This window comes from Bufo gargarizans, chromosome 1, assembly GCF_014858855.1.
Source record: "Bufo gargarizans isolate SCDJY-AF-19 chromosome 1, ASM1485885v1, whole genome shotgun sequence".
NCBI classification, from domain to species: domain Eukaryota; kingdom Metazoa; phylum Chordata; class Amphibia; order Anura; family Bufonidae; genus Bufo; species Bufo gargarizans.
Genome location: NC_058080.1, coordinates 495,584,926 through 495,605,717, shown reverse-complemented (window position 1 = coordinate 495,605,717; position 20,792 = coordinate 495,584,926). Strand labels below are relative to the sequence as shown.

Sequence of the window (20,792 nt, the reverse complement as noted above, 5' to 3'; positions counted from 1 at the left end):
GGTGGACTCACAAAGTGCCAGTTGCCACAAACTTACACTACGAACTTATAATCTGGAGAGACTTCCCGGGTTTACCGCAACTGTGGCCTGCTATGAAAGTGACTGATACCCATGAGACAGGGGTAACCCCAGCAGAGTGGCCTTGCTCCGGGGGAGGCCAGAACCCTGGGAACCCGAGGCCCAAGGCCCAGTGGTAGGGGTGACCACCACTTCGGTGGAAGAGGGGGAGACAACCCCACTGAGTGTAATGGCGGGAGACATGGAGGACTTGCCACCAGAGCCTGAGCTGGCAGACCTCAATGTCTCCGGGGATAATTTTGGTACTGCACAACACCAGGACCCCACCCTATCCCGAGCCTGGGAAAATGTATTAATAGTAGATGGTGAACCACAACAAGCTGGGGCAGAGTCGGTGTTCCCCCGTTTTGTGGTTCAGCAGGATATGTTGTATCTGGTAAACCAGCTGCGGGGTGAACCCATTGAACAGTTGGCGGTGCCCCAGGCTTATCGCAAACCTGTGTTAGAGTTAGCCCACCAACATGTTCTCGGGGGTCATCTGGGAATGCAGAAAACACAGGACCGGATTCTAAAACAGTTTTACTGGCCCAATGCGTTTAGGGAGGTGGACAAATTCTGAAAGTCTTGCCCGACCTGCCAGGCAACTAGCCCCCAGCACCTTTTCCGTAGTCCCTTGGTACCTCTCCCGATCATCGAGGTACCATTTGAGCATATCGCTATGGACCTCATAGGCCCATACCGAAGTCAGCTAGAGGACACCAACACATCTTGGTTGTCGTAGACTATGCCACTCGGTACCCGGAGGTGGTGCCACTGCGACATACATTGGCTAAACTGATAGCTAAGGAGCTAATGGAAATGTTCTCCCGAGTGGGGCTACCTAAAGAGGTTCTGACTGACCAGAGAACCCCTTTTATGTCCAAGGTGATGAGGAAACTCTGTAAGTTGCTTCACATAAAACAGCTACGGATGTCTGTTTACCATCCACAAACAGACGGTTTAGTAGAAAGGTTTAACCAAACATTAAAAAATATGTTGAAATGGGTGGTGGCTAAAGATGGGAAGGACTGGGACCTTCTTCTACCCTATCTCATGTTCACAGTGCGAGAGGTGCCCCAGGCCTCTACTGGGTTCTCGCCATTCGAACTACTATATGGCAGACACCCTTGCGGTCTCTTGGATGTAGCCAAAGAGGCATGGGAACAACAGCCCACTCCGTATAAAAGTGTTATTGAGTACGTTACCCAGATGCAAGAACGGATAGAGACAGTGTTGCCTCTTGTGAGAGAGCATATGTAGGCAGCTCAACGAGCCCAGAGTCGGGTCTATAATCTGCAGGCTCGGGTCCGGATCTTTAACCTGCATGATCGGGTTTTGGTTCTGGTACCGACCATGGACAGTAAGATCCTGGCTAGGTGGCAGGGGCCATACGAGGTACTCGAGAAAGTTGTAGAGGTGAACTACACGGTATAGCAGCCAGGGCGGCGAAAGCCGGAACAGATCTACCAGGGCAAGAGGTTCCGGCCCCTTTGTCTGGTGCAAGGGAAGCGGTTGCCACTGTAAAAGTTGCCAACAGCCTCTCCTCTAAACAGGCTCAGGAGGACAGGGAGTTTGTTAGTGGTAACACGGATGTGTTCTCGGACCTCCCTGGACGCACTTCCACAATCCAGCATGACATTGTCACGGAACCTCAGGCCAAAGTCCGGTTAAAAACATATCGGGTACCGGGCTCGGCGACAAGCCATCTCGGAGAAAGTGCAGTTAATGCTGCAACTAGATGTCATTCAGGAGTCTAGAAGTGAGTGGGCCAGTCCTATAGTCTTAATTCCCAAGCAAGACGGGATGTTACTGTTCTGTAACGATTTTTGTAAACTTAACGGGATTTCCTAATTTGATGCATATCCCATGCCCCGGGTGGATGAGCTTATCGAGAGGTTAGGAGGTATTTTTTGTTTTGGACCTCACGAAAGGGTACTGGCAGGTACCCTTAACGGAGACTGCCAAAGAGAAAACTGCCTTCATCACACCTGAAGGGCTGTATCAGTACAAGGTGCTACCCTTTGGTCTGCATGGTGCCCCCGCCACTTTTCAATGGCTTATGGACATTGTGCTGTATCCACATCGTCGGTACGCTTTGGCTTACCTGGACGATATGATCATCCACAGTACCGACTGGGAAAGTCGCCTACCCAAAGTGCAGGCTGTAGTGAATTCCCTTCGGAAGGCAGGGCTAACCGCTAACCCCAAAAAAATGTGCTAAAGGGTTAGAGCAGACTAAGTACTTGGGGTATGTCATTGGGCGCGGAGTGATCAAACCCCAAGTGAACAAAATGGAGGCAATACGAAATTGGCCCCGACCACTAGGCAAGTAAAGTCATTTCTGGGAATGGTGGGCTATTACATGAGGTTTGTCTCCCACTTTGCTACGGTGGCTGCGCCATTGACAGGGCTCTTGAAGGGACACAAGTCAGTGATGGTTTGCTGGGATGATCGGGCGGAAGAGGCTTTCTCCGCTTTGAAGTCGGCCCTGTGCAGGTCCCCGGTTTTGGCGACGCTCGACTTCAAAAGGGAGTTTATAGTACAGACCGATGCCTCCGAAGTAGGCCTCGTGCTGTACTGTCTCAGGAAGTCAACAGGGAGGAGCATCCCATTGTCTTCCTCAGCCGCAAGCTCACCCCAGCTAAGACCTGGTATAATATAGTGGAGAGAGAGTGCCTGGCTATCAAGTGGGCACTCGAGTCTATCTGCTATTATTTGTTGGGAGGAACATTCCCCCTGGTGACTGACCACCCCCTCTCAAGTGGATGAGCCAGGCCAAAGAGAGAAATGCCCGAGTCACCAGGTGGTTCCTGTCCTTACAAAACTTTAAGTTCTCCGTAGAACACAGGGCAGGCCGGTTGCAGGGAAAAGTGGATGCCCTGTCCCGAGTATACTGTATGGCATGTGTTCACCCCCTCAGGGTTGAACAAAGGGGGAGGTATGTAAGAAGGTACAGGGAATCATTGTGGATAATAGGTACGTGTCACCGAGGTTCCTGGCCTCGGTGGCGTAAGAGCCGTTTTTTATGTGGCAGTAGCAGTTGCTGTTTGACACCAAAGTGCTGGGTGGGTGACTACTCCTCACGTTCCAGGCTGGGTTTTGGCAGGCATAAAAAACTGCCAGCACTGCCAGGTAGGGAGGATTACCCCTGTCTGACAGTGGAGCTCAGGGATCTGAGGCCTGTGCTGGACTGGAGAGCGGAAACCCATGTGTCAGGGAAACAGGCCGCCTAAAGCCTGTATATGAACTTTCTGAGGCAGAACTGCCACCAAGGTCACTTTTGTTTTATTAAGTTGCCATTGGATGTGAAGTAACACCAACACTGCAAAAGCAACGTTTTGTTTTTGGCATCATGTGTGAATAAACACTGAAATTATTATGCAAATTCTATGAATACCGGAGTTTTTTTTTTCGTTTTTGCTTTTTCATTTATCTTCCCCATTTTCTGTGAGCCATAACTTTTTTATATTTCCAGTTACATAGCTGTATGAGGGCTTATTTTTTGCGAGACAAGTTGTAATTCCTAATGCCACCATTAATTATGGCATAAAATGTAGTGGGAACCGGGAATAAAATCCAAATGGGGGGGGAATTGGAAAAAAACGCAATCCCACCACCGTTTTACGTGTTTTGTCCTCACTGCGTTTTGTTTACGGCAGAACTGACCCATGCCCTTCATTCTCTGGGTCAGTACGATTACAACTATACCCCAAATGTATAGGTTTTTTATGTGTAAATAGTGTAAAAATAAATTTAAACTTTGAGAATTTTTTTGTTTTTTTACATCACCATATTCTGACCCCCATAACTTTTTTATACTTATGTCTACTGAGCTGTTTAGGGCCTCATTTTTTTGCAGGACAATTCATAGTTGTTATTAGTACCATTTTAGAGTGTGCGTGACTTTTGGATCACATTTTATTTATTTTTTTTGGGGTAAGAGAATAAATGAAAAAATGGCAAATCGGTCATTTTGACCCTTTTTTCTGTTACGCCATTCGCCGTATTGGATTTTTTGAAAATATTTTAATACTATGGGCGTTTTTGGTCGCGGTGTTACCCAGGATTTTTAGATTTATCGTTATTTAGTTTTTTTTATTATATGGCAAGGAGGGTGATTTAAACGTTTATATTTTTCTTTATTTTTTTATATTTTTTTAACTTTAAAAAAAATTATCATCATTTTAAGGCTCATAAATGATCCTTTAAATGATGCTTTTGAATTTTTCATTTTGATCTTTTAGCGATTTAAAAAATGACAATTTCTTAGCATTTTGCTCATTTCTTATCTTGGCCTGCCATCTGGTGGGCAAAATAAGAATTGCAGCATTAATGCTCTGAATTTCTTTGTAGAGATTCGGAGCATTCAGCGCATGTAATGAAGTCCCAATTGGCCGCACGGGGCTTCAGTACTAAGATTTTGCGCATTCAGGTGCCGTGATCTCACTTGATCACGGCATCTAAAGCATTCAATTACCGCGATTGGCATTATTGCTGGTTGCAGTAATTAGCTGCAGGTCTCTGCTGTTTGAAAAAGCAGAGACTTGCCGGCCATGACACCCGCTGCATGCGTGCGTGAGCGTCATGCTTGCACAGTGCTACCAGCGCGGTACATGTACGGTGCTGGTAGCGAAAGGGTTAAGTGTCACAAAGATTAAATATTTTGTTTTTCAGTTTAACTCATGGATGGCATTGTGTCTCAGGGCTCTTTTGATCACTGAAAACAATCTCGGACACCTGCGATAATTAGATTGGCAGGTGAGCCCAATTTAAGGAACAACTACAAAAAAAGTGTGTTCCACATTATTAGGCCTCTTACACACGACCATATGGCTTTTTCAGTGTTTTACGGTCCATTTTTCACGGATCCGTTGTTCCTTTTTTTGTTTCCATTTCTGTTCCGTTTTTCCATTCCGTTTTTCTATTCCATTTTTTCTTGCCATATACAGTATACTGTAATTACATAGAAAAAATTGGGCTGGGCATAACATTTTCAATAGATGGTTCCGCAAAAACGAAATGGATACGGAAGACATACAGATGCATTTCCGTATGTGTTCTGTTTTATTTGCGGACCGATTGACTTGAATAGAGCCACGGAATGTGATTTGCGGGAAATAATAGGACATGTTCTATCTTTCACCGGAACGGAAACGGAATGGATACGGAGTACATTCCGTTATTTTTGCGAAACCATTGAAATTAATAGTTCCGTATATGGACCGTATACAGAACCCAAAAATGGCCTGTAAACGGAAAAAAAAAAAACGGTTGTGTGAAAGAGGCCTTAAGCAGAGCACCATTTTCAAGCAATATGGGGAAGAAAAAGGATCTCTCTGCTGCCGAAAAGAGTGAAATAGTTCAATGCCTTGGACAAGGTATGAAAACATTACATATTTCACGAAAACTTAAGCTTGATCATCGCACTATTAAGAGATTTGTGGCTGATTCAGAGCACAGAAGGGTTTGTGCAGATAAAGGCACATTGAGGAAGATTTCTGCCAGATCCATGCATCGGATCAATAGAGCAGCTGCTAAAATACCATTACATAGCAGCAAACAGATATTTGAAGCTGCTGGTGCCTCTGGAGTCCCACGGACATCAAGGTGTAGAGTCCTCCAGAGTCTTGCAACTGTGAATAAACCTTCTATTCGACCACCACTAACCAATGCTCACAAGCAGAAACGGCTGCATTGGGCAGAAAGATACATGAAGACTAATTTTCAAACAGTCCTATTCACTGATGAGTGCCGTGCAACCCTGGATGGTCCAGATGGATGGAGTAGTGGATGGTTGGTGAACGGCCACCCTGTTCCAACAACCCTGCGACGTCAGCAAGGCGGTAGTGTAGTCATGCTGCAAAGAATACCTCTGCATCAATGGCTGCTATGGGGATAAAAGGAGAGAAAGTCATGGTGTGGCCTCCATCCTCCCCTGACCTCAATCCTATTGAGAACCTTTGGAGCATCCTCAAGCAAAAGGTCTATGAGGGTGGGAGGCAGTTTACATCCAAATAGCAGCTCTGGAAGGCTATTCTGACATTTTCCAAACAAATTCAAGCAGAAACTGTCCAAAAACTCACAAGTTCAATGGACGCAAGACTTGTGAAGCTGCTATCAAATAAGGGGTCCTATGTTAAAATGTAACGTGACCTGTTAAAATGCTTAAAACGTTAAAATGTTGTTAAAAGTTTGATTGAAATAGCTTTTGATTTCAGTAAATATATGCTGCAAACACAACAAAGGACAATTTTCAGTTCTTTACAACCTATAAAGTGTTTTGAAACTTACAGTGCGTAATAATTTGGAACAGTGCATTGAAAGTTTTTTATTGTTTAAAAAAAAAAAAATACTGTTATCATTAGGTGGTTTGTTCAATAAAATTTGAATTGTACTCTTAATAGTTCATAACATGAGAATTATCCTGACAGTTATTTACATCAATGATTTAGGTAAATGAGAAAAATATAATTTGCATAATAATTTGGAACAGGGTGTGTGTGTGTGTGTGTGTGTATATGTGTGTGTGTGTATATATATATATATATACACACACACACACACACACACACACACAGTGCTGCTCATAATTATTCATACCCCTGGCAAATTTTGACTTAAAGTTACTTTTATTCAACCAGCAAGTAATTTTTTGATGGGAAAAGATAATAAGACGATGTACAAGAGGCATTATTGTGGGGGGAAAAAAAACATTTCTTAACTTTTATTTACATTTAAGCAAAAAGTGTCTAGTCCAAAATTATTCATACCCTTCACAAACTGTCACAGTCTGTGGGAAAATCAAAAGTTCTATACCATTCCAAATAGTCCAAGCTGTTCTAAAGCATCCTCAATACCCTGATTAATTGGGAACAGCTGTTTTAATCAACTCAGTAGGTGAAAAACAGCAGCTCTCTGCAGTTGGTTTGTGGACAGTCATGGCTAAGACAAAGGAGCTCAGTGAGGACCTGCGGCTGCGCATTGAGGCTCCTCACAAGTCAGGAAAGGGCTACAAGGTAATTTCTAAATGTTTTCAAGTTCCAGTGGCTACAGTGCAAAGTATTATTAACCGCTTGCCTTCACACTAACGCCGAAAGGCGTGAGTGCGGGCCGGCTCTCTCAGGTCACACGAACGCCGAAAGGCGGCGCGCGTTCACAGCGGCATGCTGTTCGGAAGTTATACTACAGCCTACCAGCGATGATCATTCGCTGGCAGACTGTAGATGTTAAAAAAATCGCATCAGAAAGGTATATCAGACGCTGTTTTGCTAACAGCGTCTGATATACCTGCTACCTGGTCCTCTGGTGGTCCCTTTTGCTTGGATCGACCACCAGAGGACACAGGCAGCTCTGTAAATAGCACGAATCACCACACTACACTACACGCCACCCTGTCACTTATTAACCCCTTATTAACCCCTGATCACCCCATATAGACTCCCTGATCACCCCCCCTGTCATTGATCACCCCCCCTGTCATTGATCACCCCCCTGTAAGGCTCCATTCAGACATCCGTATGTGTTTTGCGGATCCACAAAACACGGACACTGGCAATCTGCTTTCCACATTTTGTGGATCCGCACATTGCCAGAACTATATAGAAAATGCCTTCTCTTGTTCGCAATTGCGGACAAGAATAGGACATGGTCTATATTTCTGCGGAACGGAAGTGCGGACCCGGAAGTGCAGATCCACAATTCCGGATCCGAGCGGGACAAAGTCTGTCCCCATAGAAATGAATGGGTCCGCAATTCCATTCCGCAAAATGCGGAACAGAATTGCGGACGTGTGAATGGGGCCTAAGGGTCCCTTATCACCGCCAGTTAGCTACTTTTTGCCACAAGTTAGCAGAATTTTTATTTTATTTTTTATGTTTTTTTTTTTATGTTTTTTCTTACAAAGTCTCATATTCCACTAACTTGTGCCAAAAAATAAAATCTTACATGAACTCACCATACCCCTCACGGAATCCAAATGCGTAAAAATGCCCTGTGAAATCCTAAAGGTACTCATTGGAATTTGGGCCCCTTTGCGCATCTTGGCTGCAAAAAAGTGTCACACATGTCGTATCGCCGTACTCAGAAGAAGTAGGGCAATGTGTTTTGGGGTGTATTTTTACATATACCCATGCTGGGTGAGAGAAATATCTCTTTAAATTGACAACTTTGTATATAAAAATGGAAAAAGTTGTCATTTAAAGAGATATTTCTCACACACAGGATGGGTATGTGTGAAAAGACACCCCAAAACACATTGCCCTACTTCTCCTGAGTACGGCGATAACACATGTGTGACACTTTTTTGCAGCCTAGTTGCGCAAAGGGGCCCAAATTCCAATGAGTACCTTTTAGGAGGGCATTTTTAGACAGTTGGATTCCAGACTTCTTCTCACGCTTTAGGGCCCCTAAAATGCCAGGGCAGTATAAATACCCCACAAAAGACCCCATTTTGGAAAGAAGACACCCCAAGGTATTCAGTGAGGGGCATGGCGAGTTCATGTAAAATTTTATTTTTTGTCACAAGTTAGTGGAGTATGAGACTTTGTAAGGGGAAAAAAAAAAAAATAATAATTTTCCGCTAACTTGTGCCCAAAAAAAAAAAAAAAACTTCTATGAACTCGCCATGCCCCTCACTGAATACCTTGGGGTGTCTTCTTTCCAAAATGGGGTCACTTGTGGGGTTTTTATACTGCCCTGGCATTTTAGGGGCCCTAAAGCATGAGAAGTAGTTTGGAATCCAAATGCGTAAAAATGCCCTGTGAAATCCTAAAGGTACTCATTGGAATTTGGGCCCCTTTGTGCACCTAGGCTGCAAAAAAGTGTCACACATGTGGTATCGCCGTAATCAGGAGAAGTAGGGCAATGTGTTTTGGGGTGTATTTTAACATATACCCATACTGTGTGTGAGAAATATCTCTGTAAGGCCTCTTTTACACTTGCATTGTCCGGATCCGGCGTGTACTCCACTTGCCGGAATTACACGCCGGATCCGGAAAAACGCAAGTGAACTGAAAGCATTTGAAGACGGATCTGTCTTCAAAATGCTTTCAGTGTTACTATGGCAGCCAGGACGCTATTAAAGTCCTGGTTGCCATAGTAGTAGTGGGGAGCGGTATACTTACAGTCCGTGCAGCTCCCGGAGCGCTCCAGAATGACGTCAGAGTGCCCCATGCGATCACGTCATCCATGCGCGTGGGGCGCCCTGACGTCACTCTGAAGCGCCTCGGGAGCCGCACGGATGGTAAGTATACTGCTCCCCTGCTCCCCACTACACTTTACCATGGCTGCCAGGACTTTAGCGTCCCGGCAGCCATGGTAACTATTCAGAAAAAGCTAACCGTCGGATCCGGCAATGCGCCGAAACGACGTTTAGCTTAAGGCCGGATCCGGATTAATGCCTTTCAATGGGCATTAATTCCGGATCCGGCCTTGCGGCAAGTGTTCAGGATTTTGGGCCGGAGCAAAAAGCGAAACATGCTGCAGTATTTTCTCCGGCCAAAAAACGTTCCGGTCCTGAACTGAAGACATCCTGATGCATCCTGAACGGATTTCTCTCCATTCAGAATGCATTAGGATAAAACTGATCAGTATTCTTCCGGCATAGAGCCCCGACGACGGAATTCTATGCCGGAAGAAAAGAACGCAGGTGTGAAAGAGCCCTAAATGACAACTTTTTCAATTTTTTTTATACAAAGTTGTCAATTTACTGAGCTATTTCTCTCACCCAGCATGGCGATACCACATGTGTGACACTTTTTTGCAGCCTAGGTGCGCAAAGGGGCCGAAAGTCCAACGAGTACCTTTAGGCTTTACAGGGTTGCTCACAATTTAGCCCCGCCCAAAATGCCAGAACAGTAAACACACCCCACAAATGACCCCATTTCGGAAAGTAGACACCCCATGGTATTCACTGAGGGGCATAGTGAGTCCGTGGGAGATTTTTATTTTTTTTGACAGAAGTTAGCAGAAATGGAAACTTTATTTATTTAATTTTTTTCTCAGAAAGTGTCATTTTCCGCTAACTTGTGAAAAAAACAAAAACATACATGAACTCACCATTCCCCTCCGCGAATACTTTGGGGTGTCTTCTTTCAGAAAATGGGGTCATTTGGGGGGTATTTATACTAGCCTGGCATTCTAGCACCTCAAGAAACATAACAAGTGCTCAGAAAGTCAGAGCTGCTTCAAAATGCGGAAATTCACATTTTAGTACCATAGTTTGTAAATGCTATAACTTTTGCGCAAACCAATAAATATACACTTATTGGATTTTTTTTTATCAAATACATGTAGCACAATAAATTCTGACACAAACTTGTATGGAAATGTAATTATATTTGAACAATTTTACCAGAAAAAGTTAAAAATACACTTTTTTTTGAGAAAATTGCGGTCTATTTGAATTAATATCAGAAAAACTAAAACTCTCAGCAGCAATCAAATACCACCAAAAGAAAGCTGTATTTGTGAGAAGAAAAGGAGGTAAAATTCATTTGGGTGCCAAGTTGCATGACCGAGCAATAAACCGGTAAAGTTGTGAAGTGCCGATTTGTAAAAAAAGGGCCTGGTCACTAGGGGGGTATAAACCTGTGGTCCTTAAGTGGTTAAAAAATACAAGATGTTCTGCACTGTGGAAAATCTCAGAGGACGTGGTTGGAAGCCAAAAGTGACACCTGTACTGGCCAGGAGCATAGTTAGAGAGGTGAAAAAGAATCCAAGGATCACCACTAAGGCCATCCTGGTGAATCTGGGCTCTGTGGGTGGCAATGTCTCAAGGCAGACAATCCAACGGACACTGCACACTGCTGGGTTCCACGGATGCAGACCAAGGAGGACGCCACTTCTCCAGATAAGGCACACAAAAGCTTGCTTGGCCTTTGCAAAAGCTCATCTGGACAAAGAAGAAGACTTCTGGTCTTCTGTGTTATGGTCAGAGGAAACAAAAATTGAATTGTTTGGTCACAATAATGTTTCCTTTATTTGGCGTAAAAAAGGAGAAGCCTTCAACCCAAAGAACACCATCCCCACTGTCAAACATGGTGGTGGGAACCTAATGCTTTGGGGGGGGTTCAGCCAATGGACCATGGAACCAAATCACAGTAAACGGCACCATGAAAAAAGAGCAATACATGAGGATTCTCAACAACAACATCAGGCAGTCTGCAGAGAAACTTGGCCTTAGGGCACCAGTGGACATTTCAGCATGACAATGACCCAAAACACACAGCAAAAGAGGTGAAGAAATGGTTAGCAGACAACAACATTAACGTTTTGGAGTGGCCCAGCCAGAGTCCAGACGAATCCAATTGAGGATCTGTGGAGGGAGCTAAAGATCAGGGTGATGGCAAGAAGAACCTCCAACCTGAAAGATTTGGAGCTCATTGCTAAAGATGAATGGGCAAAAATACCTGTGGAGACATGCAAAAAGCTGGTCTGCAATTATAGGAAGCGTTTGATTGCTGTAATAGCCAATAAAGGCTTTTTTATTGATTATTGAGAAGGGTATGAATAATTTCAGACTGGACACTTTTTGCTCAAATGTAAATAAAATCTGAGAAATGTTTTTTTTCCACAATAATGCCTCTTGTACATCGTCTTATTATCTTTTGGGAGACATCTATGTCATTTCCCGTCAAAAAAATACTTGCTGGTTGAATAAAAGTAACTTTAAGTCATAATTTGCCAGGGGTATGAATAATTATGGGCAGCACTGTATATATATATACATATATATATATATATATATATATATATACTGAATCTCTTCTATCTTTCTATCTTGGTGACAGGAGTGACACCTCAAGTAACCCGTTACAAACCCCTACTGAAACCAACAACATTTTCAGAACAAATTCAGGTAATAATATGCAGTTTTTGAAATGTACTTTATGAACAGAAAAAGTGCTGATTGACATCAACTTAAAGGGAATCTGTCACCAGTTTTACTCTGCGAGCAGGATAAACTAGTGACACAATGCAGGGTCATGTACTTTATTTGTGTAGTTGTTTCCTAAAATCCCTGTTAAGCAGCCCCAGTGGGACCCACGCAGTGGAGTCATATTAATGAACTCCCAGCTCCCCTCAACCCCAGTGGAAGTGTGCAGATGGGGATGAGAAGACCAGTGACCAGAGCCAGGAAGCCAGAATGCAGCAGTGGGAAGCAGGTGAGTAGTAGCAAGGACTGCAGGCTAGTAAGCAGGAAAACCCATTTAAAGGCTTCTTTCACACGAGCATATTTGCAATCCGTATATGGTCCAGATTTTATGTACCGGAATCCGCTGCTAATGTTAATGAATAAAGCTATTGACATGGGCGTATAATTTCTATCAGTAGCATGTTTGGGTTTTTTGCGTAGTTGTTTCCAAATAGTCTATGGGACTGCATAAGAAATGCATGGAGGAAAGAATACGCATGTAAATCCTGATAAAATACTGAAACAATACTGATAACAATGGTGATGGTATAGCCTCAGGAATCCGTGCGTGTTCCAGAGCCAGAAAACAGATTTCAATTCACTCGTGTGAAAGCAGCCAAATGGTTCTTTTATCACAGAAATTGTCGGCATATCGCTAAGATATATCACCAGTGTCTGATTGCAGGGGTCCAATCACTATGATTGCCACCTTTTGTTACCAGGTGGCAATGGGCAGCGATATACCACTAATGTCTATGATGAGGCAGCTTACATGTATGCGTATGCGTTTACTTTTCCACAGATGGAGTTCAGAACATAAGACTGCACATTTTAGTTTTTGGTACCTGAATGTTTTTACCCGATGTTTGGTCCCCCATGAATGCCCACTTAATTGCTTCGCTGACATCTCTTCACTGTGGGTGGACACAGAGCCAAGTGGCCACGTGACTAGAATGCTCTGCAAACGACATGTCCTAAAAGTGCTCCTGAGCTTTGGTTGTAATTAGTCATTGCTATTGCTGTGTGTCAAATAGTGTTTCCAGGATAATCTTGAGCTTTCTGTCACATACTCAGCCTACCGTAGCTGCGGGTACAGCTGGGTCTAGGAAATGGCTCATGTGCTTAGTGTCCAGCTACATCACATTTCATGTAATGCATTTCAATGGTGTCGCAAAGCGACATGCTACAACTGCATTACAACTGTCGCAAAAAAATCCATCCAAGCCGGATTTTTCTGCGACTGTCATGTCACAGCCGCACCACCATTGAAATACATTATGACACATGTCGCTATGTAGCCAGACCCTCAAAGAGGACATTTCATGGGATTATGTGTTAGAAACGTGTATGCTTACCAGATAGGCCGGCCCCTACAGAGGCCAGCACAGTTTTTTTTCTAAAATACCCCTCTGTTCTGGCACCGTGTGCCCCGCTGTTTTTGGCGCCCGATATGTTAATTTAGAGTATCAGTGCAGGGAGGAGGAGACGGACGGATTTCTCCTTCTCCCTGGCTGTAGCGCGGTCTAATCGCAGCGGAGCGCGTCACTGCCAGGCAGAAAAAAAAGCTCACCTTCTCCCCGATTGAACCATGCTACAGCCAGGGAGAAGGAGACGCCCATTGTGAAACCTGGCCCTCTCCTCCTCCCTGTACGGATCCTCTAAATTAACATATTGGGCGCCAAAAACAGCGGGGGACACGGCACCGGGATGGAGGGGTATTTTCGAAAAAAAAGTGCTGGCATCTGTAGGGGCCGCCCAATCTGGTAAGCATACCAGTTTCTAACACATAATCCCATGAAAGGTCCTCTTTAATGTAAACTTTTCAGGTGGTTTCTGCCATCCTATATGAGAGCAGGGTATAATACACTGAGAAACTCTGAGCTTTGGAATGTCCTTTTAGGATTTTTTTCTTTTCCCTCCAAATCATATCATTCTATATATCATTTCCCAATATCATATCATGATTTCAGATAGGGCAACAGAAATCACCGACAGGGTCACTTTAAAAAGCATGCTCACAGGAAGGGAAGCTAGCCATTAACCAAAGCTATGGTCACCATGTGTACATGCTCGACCAATAGTAAATTTATGGTTGGGTCCGAAGACAACATAAAGAAATCTAGACTGCCAGCTTGGAGAAGGTATGCTAACAGCTTTGAAACTGCAATATTTGTATAGTCTTATTATTTGCATTGCTTTTTGCGTTTTCTTTTTCTTCACGGAGCCATAACCTTTTTATTTTTCTGTTCACATAACCATATGAGGGCCTTTTTTTGTGGGACAAGTTGTACTTTCTAATGTCACCATTTAATATGGTATATAATGTAATGGAAAGCAGGGGGGGAAAAAAATGGCGGAATTGGAAAAAAATTGCAATTCTGCCACAGTTTTATGGGTTTTGTCCCTAAATCGTTCCCTGTGTGGCAAAAGTGACCTATGCCCTTCATTTTCTAGGTCATCACGATTACAAAGATACCACATATGTGTAGGTTTTTTGTGTTTTAGTACTGAAAAAAATTGCCTTATTCTGACCCGCATAACTTTTTTATAGTTATGTCTACCAAGCTGTGAGGGATCATTTTTTGATAAAATTGTAGCACAATAAATTCTGACACAAACTTGTATAGAAATGTAATTATATGTGAACAATTTTACCAGAAAAAGTTAAAAATACACTTTTTGGGAGAAAATTGCGGTCTATTTTGATTAATATCAGAAAAACTAAAAATCTCAGCAGCAATCAAATACCACCAAAAGAAAGCTGTATTTGTGAGAAGAAAAGGAGGTAAAATTCATTTGGGTGCCAAGTTGCATGACTGAGCAATAAACCGTTAAAGTTGTGAAGTGCCAATTTGTAAAAAAAGGGCCTGGTCACTAGGGGGGTATAAACCTGTGGTCCTTAAGTGGTTAAGATACGGTGATGTTTGTTTATTTTCTATTGCTTATGTATTTTTTTTTATTCTAGAGAAAGGGGGGTGATTCAAATTTTATGTAATTTTTTAATTTGGTAACTTTTTTTTAAACTTTTTTAGCCCTTCTAGGAGGCTACAATATTCACTAGTTAGATTTATTTTAGCTAATACTGTAGTTCCATAGAAGGGTTAAATAATTTGGGTGATATAATTTTTAAATTTTTCCATGGCAATATCTATATAAACAAAGATAATAAAGGTGACGGGCACTAAATATCCCAGGGCTGCATAGAAATGTCACTCAGATGTATATATGTACACATACGTACCGTATTTTTCGCCCTATAAGATGCACCTACATTTTAGAGGAAGATAAGAAAAAAATATTTTCCATTTGACCTAAGGTCAAATCAGCAATCAGACCCCCAATATTAATCAGACCTCAGCTGACAGCCCCAATCAGACCCCCCAATGGTAATAAGACCCCAATGAAACCTCAGATCAGACCCCCAATCAGATCTCAGCTCAGACCCCAAGGTGTATGACCCCTAATCAGACCTCAGATAAGAGCCCCAATATAAATGAGACCCCCATTCAGACCTCAGATCAGCCCCCAGCCTCTCATCAGCCCCCATCCTCTCATCAGCCCCCTAGCCTTTCATCATCCCCCCAGCCTCTTATAATCCCCCATCCTCTCATAATCCCTCATACCTTGTACACAGGAGCAGACAGAGGCGGAGCAGACATATGTGGCAGGAAAGCCTGCTCCTCTTGCGAGACTTCGCAAAGTAATAACTTCGGCTCATCAGAGCCAATACATTCTAATACTGTACGGAGCGCTTGCTCCGTACAGTATTCAAATTAAGTATTATGCGAATAGACTTTGGATGTTTTATCTGAAGTCGATTCGCTTTTCCCTAGTTATCATCTATAGATATATTAGCGAGATAGTTTATGTTATTAATCATGTTCAATATTTTAATATGAATTACCCTCTGTTTTAAGCAGTTTTTATGTAGACTAAACTACGGATGTGTACATATATACATCTGAGTGACATATCTATGCAGCCCTGGGATATTTAGTGCCTGTCACCTTTATTATTTTTGGTACTTTTTGAATATACATGGTGGAGGGTGCACCCTTTTTTATATTAGAGGGTTAGCCACTATTATAGTTTTTTTTACATTTTTTTTTATCTACAGTATATAAACAATCCTAAAATCCTGCAGTTTTCACACTACCCACTAAGCCTAATAATAAGCCACTTCTTGGTCTGTACAGATTACTTTACTTCAGTTATCTGCTTATCATAACATGCAGGATTACAAATACCTCCTCTGTATAGATAACAAATGATCCACCATTTACAATAGGTGAGATCACAGTTTAGAAGCTCCCTCCTGACCTCTGCACAGGTCACAGAAATGTGCACAAAATTCTCCCATAGAAGTCAATGAGGTCCCCTCTTGCCCAATGTATATACCGTATGTCCCGTGGTGGCTGCTGTAAATCACATCTTAAAATACTGTTAAGAACGGCTCAGGCAACATGACTGCCCCCATAATCATGTTCAAGAAATAGAATAAAACTGATTAAAAAAGGATATGTGTCGCTATCTGGTTTTAACTGGCAGAACAAAATGTGAGACACACATTCCCTCAACCTAAACTGCTGTATACTTGAGCATTTGCAAAAATAAGGTGACATCAAGATGTGTAAAATATGTGTCAAATATCTGTTTCTGTTTATTTTGAATACATCAGCCTTAAAATGCTGGCAAAAAGGTGATGATGGAGGTGCGGAGGATAACATAACATTCTCCTTTTTCAGCTGTGGCAAGAGATTCTTTCAGTACCCAATGTAACAACATAGATCGCCTAAGGGCCCTTCAGGTATGTGTAGCACAATGAAAGTGACTGCCTATAAAAACGCTAAAATGAAAGAAAAAGAATTTTAGTGATACAACAAACCTAGGCCACATTTACATATGTAAAAATATTTGGACCAAAAAAACTTTTTTTTGTCTGGCCGAAAGCCAATGTATATGCCGGAAACCGGCCGAATCCCATTACAGTGAATGGGGATCTGGCAGTGCACAGTGGTATCCTGCTACGCCAGATACAGTGAGCTCCGGCAGTCTATTCTCTGCTGGAACAGACTGCTGGAGTTCACAGCGCAAATGTGAACCCAGCCTTATATAAAAACTGGAGCTACACACCCAAGAATACAAAGGCAGTGAACCCATAATCAGCCCAATGAGTGGGTGAGACATGGGTGCTAAGCATACTACACATTTACAACGCCAGATAATCACTAATGAGTGTTCCTATCTGCGGGATTCTCGGCCCATGTAAAGGGCCCTTCAGTACCGCACCTAAGACCACATCTGCTGTATCCCCTATTACTAAAATGTCTATCTCTGATGAATACAGAACAACCACCAGCATGTGCAGCTAAACAGGGGCCTATGATTGCATACTCCCTGATAATCTACACAGGACCAGCTCTAGCCATTGGGGTCAGAGATATGTGAAGTTGTGGAGGGACGCAAGTATTAGATAGGCTAATAGTAATGTCCCTCAACTAAGCGTCAATAGCAGACACTGATTTTCCAACAATAAAGATGGTACCACATTGGCAATGTGTACTTATGTGCCAGCAGAAAGACTAACTTTATACTGTACCCAGCAAACAATACTTATGGCAGCACACTGTTACACATGCAAACAAAAGAACTAGGGATTAGGGATTTTAGATTACAGTGCTACTATATATGAAAAATGTTCTTTGTGCACATTTTTGATCAAACGTGTTTCGTGCCCATCTTCCAACGTCAATTTCAGAATGCCATTTTTATCATATCTGCTCAGGAGCATGAGCAGAAGCTAACTAAATAGAAGCAGACGCCAACCACATCTGATTTTGTGTGGTGCGGGTACTGGCATAAGTGTGGTCATGACGCAGCCACTAGAACTAAGGCGTTATAACAGGTAAGCCCTACCTAAGGCTGGACCAGACCAAGCACTTGCCAATCAACAGGTATAAGGCATCTGGCAGCACTGCCCGAATTGCCTCCTCGGCCACGCCATGATACGAACAAAGATCGCTGGAGTTACATTAGCATATTGCTAAGGGACAGGAAACAATAAGAAGTGTAAGAGCAACATATATTGTGTGAACTAGCCAAAGTATTGCATAAATATACAATTGCAATGGATATAGATAGAAAGCATCAGCATGGCTGAAATTCATCACAGAAAGTAAGGACCAGATGTAGTAAACTGATATGGGCATAGGATTGATTGCAAAAATGTCCTAGATGGAAAAATGCTACCCTGAAGGGGCCTTGTGGAGAAGAATTGGAAAGAAAATATGCCCTGTGACTAACTATATACTCAAAAGTAGGCTGATGATAACAAATATATCTATACACCCAAAGGCAACATGCCCAGGGCAATTTTCAATAGCGGTAAGATGCACGCTTATCCTCAGCTTCTTTTTAACACACAACTATTGCTGGTAACTACAAATGTGGTAATTGTATGGCATGTGGGTCCATCAAGGTGGGCAAGACATTCAGGTGCTTGGTAATGGCTAAAACATACCACTCAAAATCATTCATGAATTGTAAAACTACTGGATTGGTGTATCACATGTGTGTGTGAAGTCCAGTATCTGAGCAAGACCATTGGAGAATTGGCATCAATCTGATATATGCAACAATACAGATAATCCCATTGCACGCCATGTGTGGGAACATCACCATGGTGACTGGGGTTCTCGAATATCAGGGGTTGGAACGCATCAGATGCTCTCCATGAGGGAGAGATTTGGACTGGAAATTGCTTCAGAAGAAAGCACAATTAATATTTTCTCATTTACACTGTATATCCCAGTCTCTTCCTAGGGTGATATATCTTTGCCACTATTGCTAATTGCCGTGGAATTTTCCTTTTGGCTCAATTCGAAGTATCTTTCTAACTTTTTATATTAGCTCTGTTAAGGCGCATTTTGATTCAGCAAGGAGCAGCCGATTGTCACAAAGGAAGCGGTCCTAGATGGGCCAAATGGTTCTTATCTGCCGACACATTCTATATTTCTATGTTTCTCTCCGACACTCGGCTTCTTGTTAGTGGAGGTGAAGCGTGGCATGATGTTCTTGGGAAGCAGAGTGCTGTTTAGACAGCATGATCTGCTGGCCGGGAAGGTTGATTTAGGTGTCCACATGAACGAGCAGCACCTTTAGATTATCGGGAACCAGTATTTGTAGGAATGTTCGTTTCTGATAATTGGCTCGAACGTCAGGCTGTGTAACTACAGCTTTACAATCCAGGTGTTGCTCCAAACTGGTTATATAGATATATTCGTTATCACCAGCCCACTTTTCAGTGTACAGTTAGTCACTAGGCATTTTTTCTTTCCAATTCTTACCCATGAGGCCCCTTTCGGTATCGCCTTTTCCCATCTACACCATTCGTGCAATCAATTCTATGCCCATATCAGTTTACTACATCTGGTCATTGCCTTTCGAGATAAATTTCAGCCAGGCTGATGCTTTCTTTCTATATCCATCACAAGCCTGTATTTAAGCTATACTTTGGCCAGTTCACACACTATATCTTGTTTTCACACTTTATTCTTATTGTTCTCTTGTTTCCTGTCCCTTAAAGGGCTTCTGTCACCCCACTAAACGCATTTGTTTTTTGTCTACTTATAATCCCTATCCTGCCATATTGCCATACATTATGTTATTAATAATTTTCGTTCAGTAGATTTAGCCAAAAACGTACTTTTATGATATGCTAATTACCTTTCTACCAGCAAGTAGGGCGTCTACTGGTAGCAGCCGCAGAAAACTGCCCCCTCCTTGTGTTGATTGACAGGGCCAGCCGCGATCTCCTCCTCCGGCCGGCCCTGTCAGCATTTAAAAAAATCGCGTGCCTGTGAGAAGGAGGCTCGCCTCCTCAGCACTCCCTCAGTGCGCCGATGACGTCTTCTCTTTCGGTGAGGTCATCGGCGCAGGCGCACTGAGGGAGTGCTGAGGAGGCGAGCCTCCTTCTCTCAGAGCGCCTGCGCCGAATCAACACAGGCGCGCGATTTTTGAAATGCTGACAGGGCCGGAGGAGGAGATTGCGGCTGGCCCTGTCAATCAACACAAGGAGGGGGCAGTTTTCTGCGGCTGCTACCAGTAGACGCCCTACTTGCTGGTAGAAAGGTAATTAGCATATCATAAAAGTAAGTTTTTGGCTAAAAAATCTACTGAACGAAAATTATTAATAATATAATGTATGGCAATATGGCAGGCTGGGGATTATAAGTTGAAAAAAAAATGCGTTTAGTGGGGTGACTATGTTTGGTCTGCATCCGTGCCGCAAAAAATTTAATTGGGGCCACAAAAGATGTACAAAAAAGACTGCACATGTCCTGATCTTGTCCATTACAAGGATAGGACATTTCTATTGAAGTGAAAAAGAAAATAGCAGCATGCACACTGCCGGGATCTGTCATGTGCATGAGCCCTTGGTGATATGCTTATGTAACTCTAGCAATCTTTGTCCAGACCGCTTTACAGATTCCTACTTCCCTTTGACGTATATGACATCTTCTCTGGAGTCATTCTGTATTGTGGGCACGGCCAACATCTGGAGAAAGCAGTTAGGGAGGTGCTGCCAGATGCCTTTTGTCCATTGATTGGCTAATGGTGGTGGGGCATTAGGCAGAGCTTACCCTTTGTAAGGGCTTAGTTCTGGCTGGATCAAAGCACCAGTACTGCCACCACACAAAATCAGATGTGGTTGCCGTCTACTTCTATTTAGCTACCTGAAGAGGCACGATAAAGATGGCATGCTAAACCGCGTACCCAGGAGGACGACTGAAAGATTTTATTGTCAGGGCCCCTTCAACAA

The 20,792-nt window shown here is 43.0% G+C and overlaps 1 protein-coding gene across 1 annotated transcript in view; it reads left to right on the top strand.

Annotated features, from left to right (window-relative positions):
- The window catches only part of RNF212B (ring finger protein 212B), a 119,184-nt gene that overhangs the window by 88,074 nt on the left and 10,318 nt on the right, over nucleotides 1-20,792 (top strand). Inside the window, exons 11-12 of the mRNA XM_044280538.1 lie at nucleotides 11,847-11,914; nucleotides 16,717-16,778. Coding sequence (XP_044136473.1) covers nucleotides 11,847-11,914; nucleotides 16,717-16,778 — 130 coding nt within the window. The remainder of the gene's footprint in view (nucleotides 1-11,846; nucleotides 11,915-16,716; nucleotides 16,779-20,792) is intronic.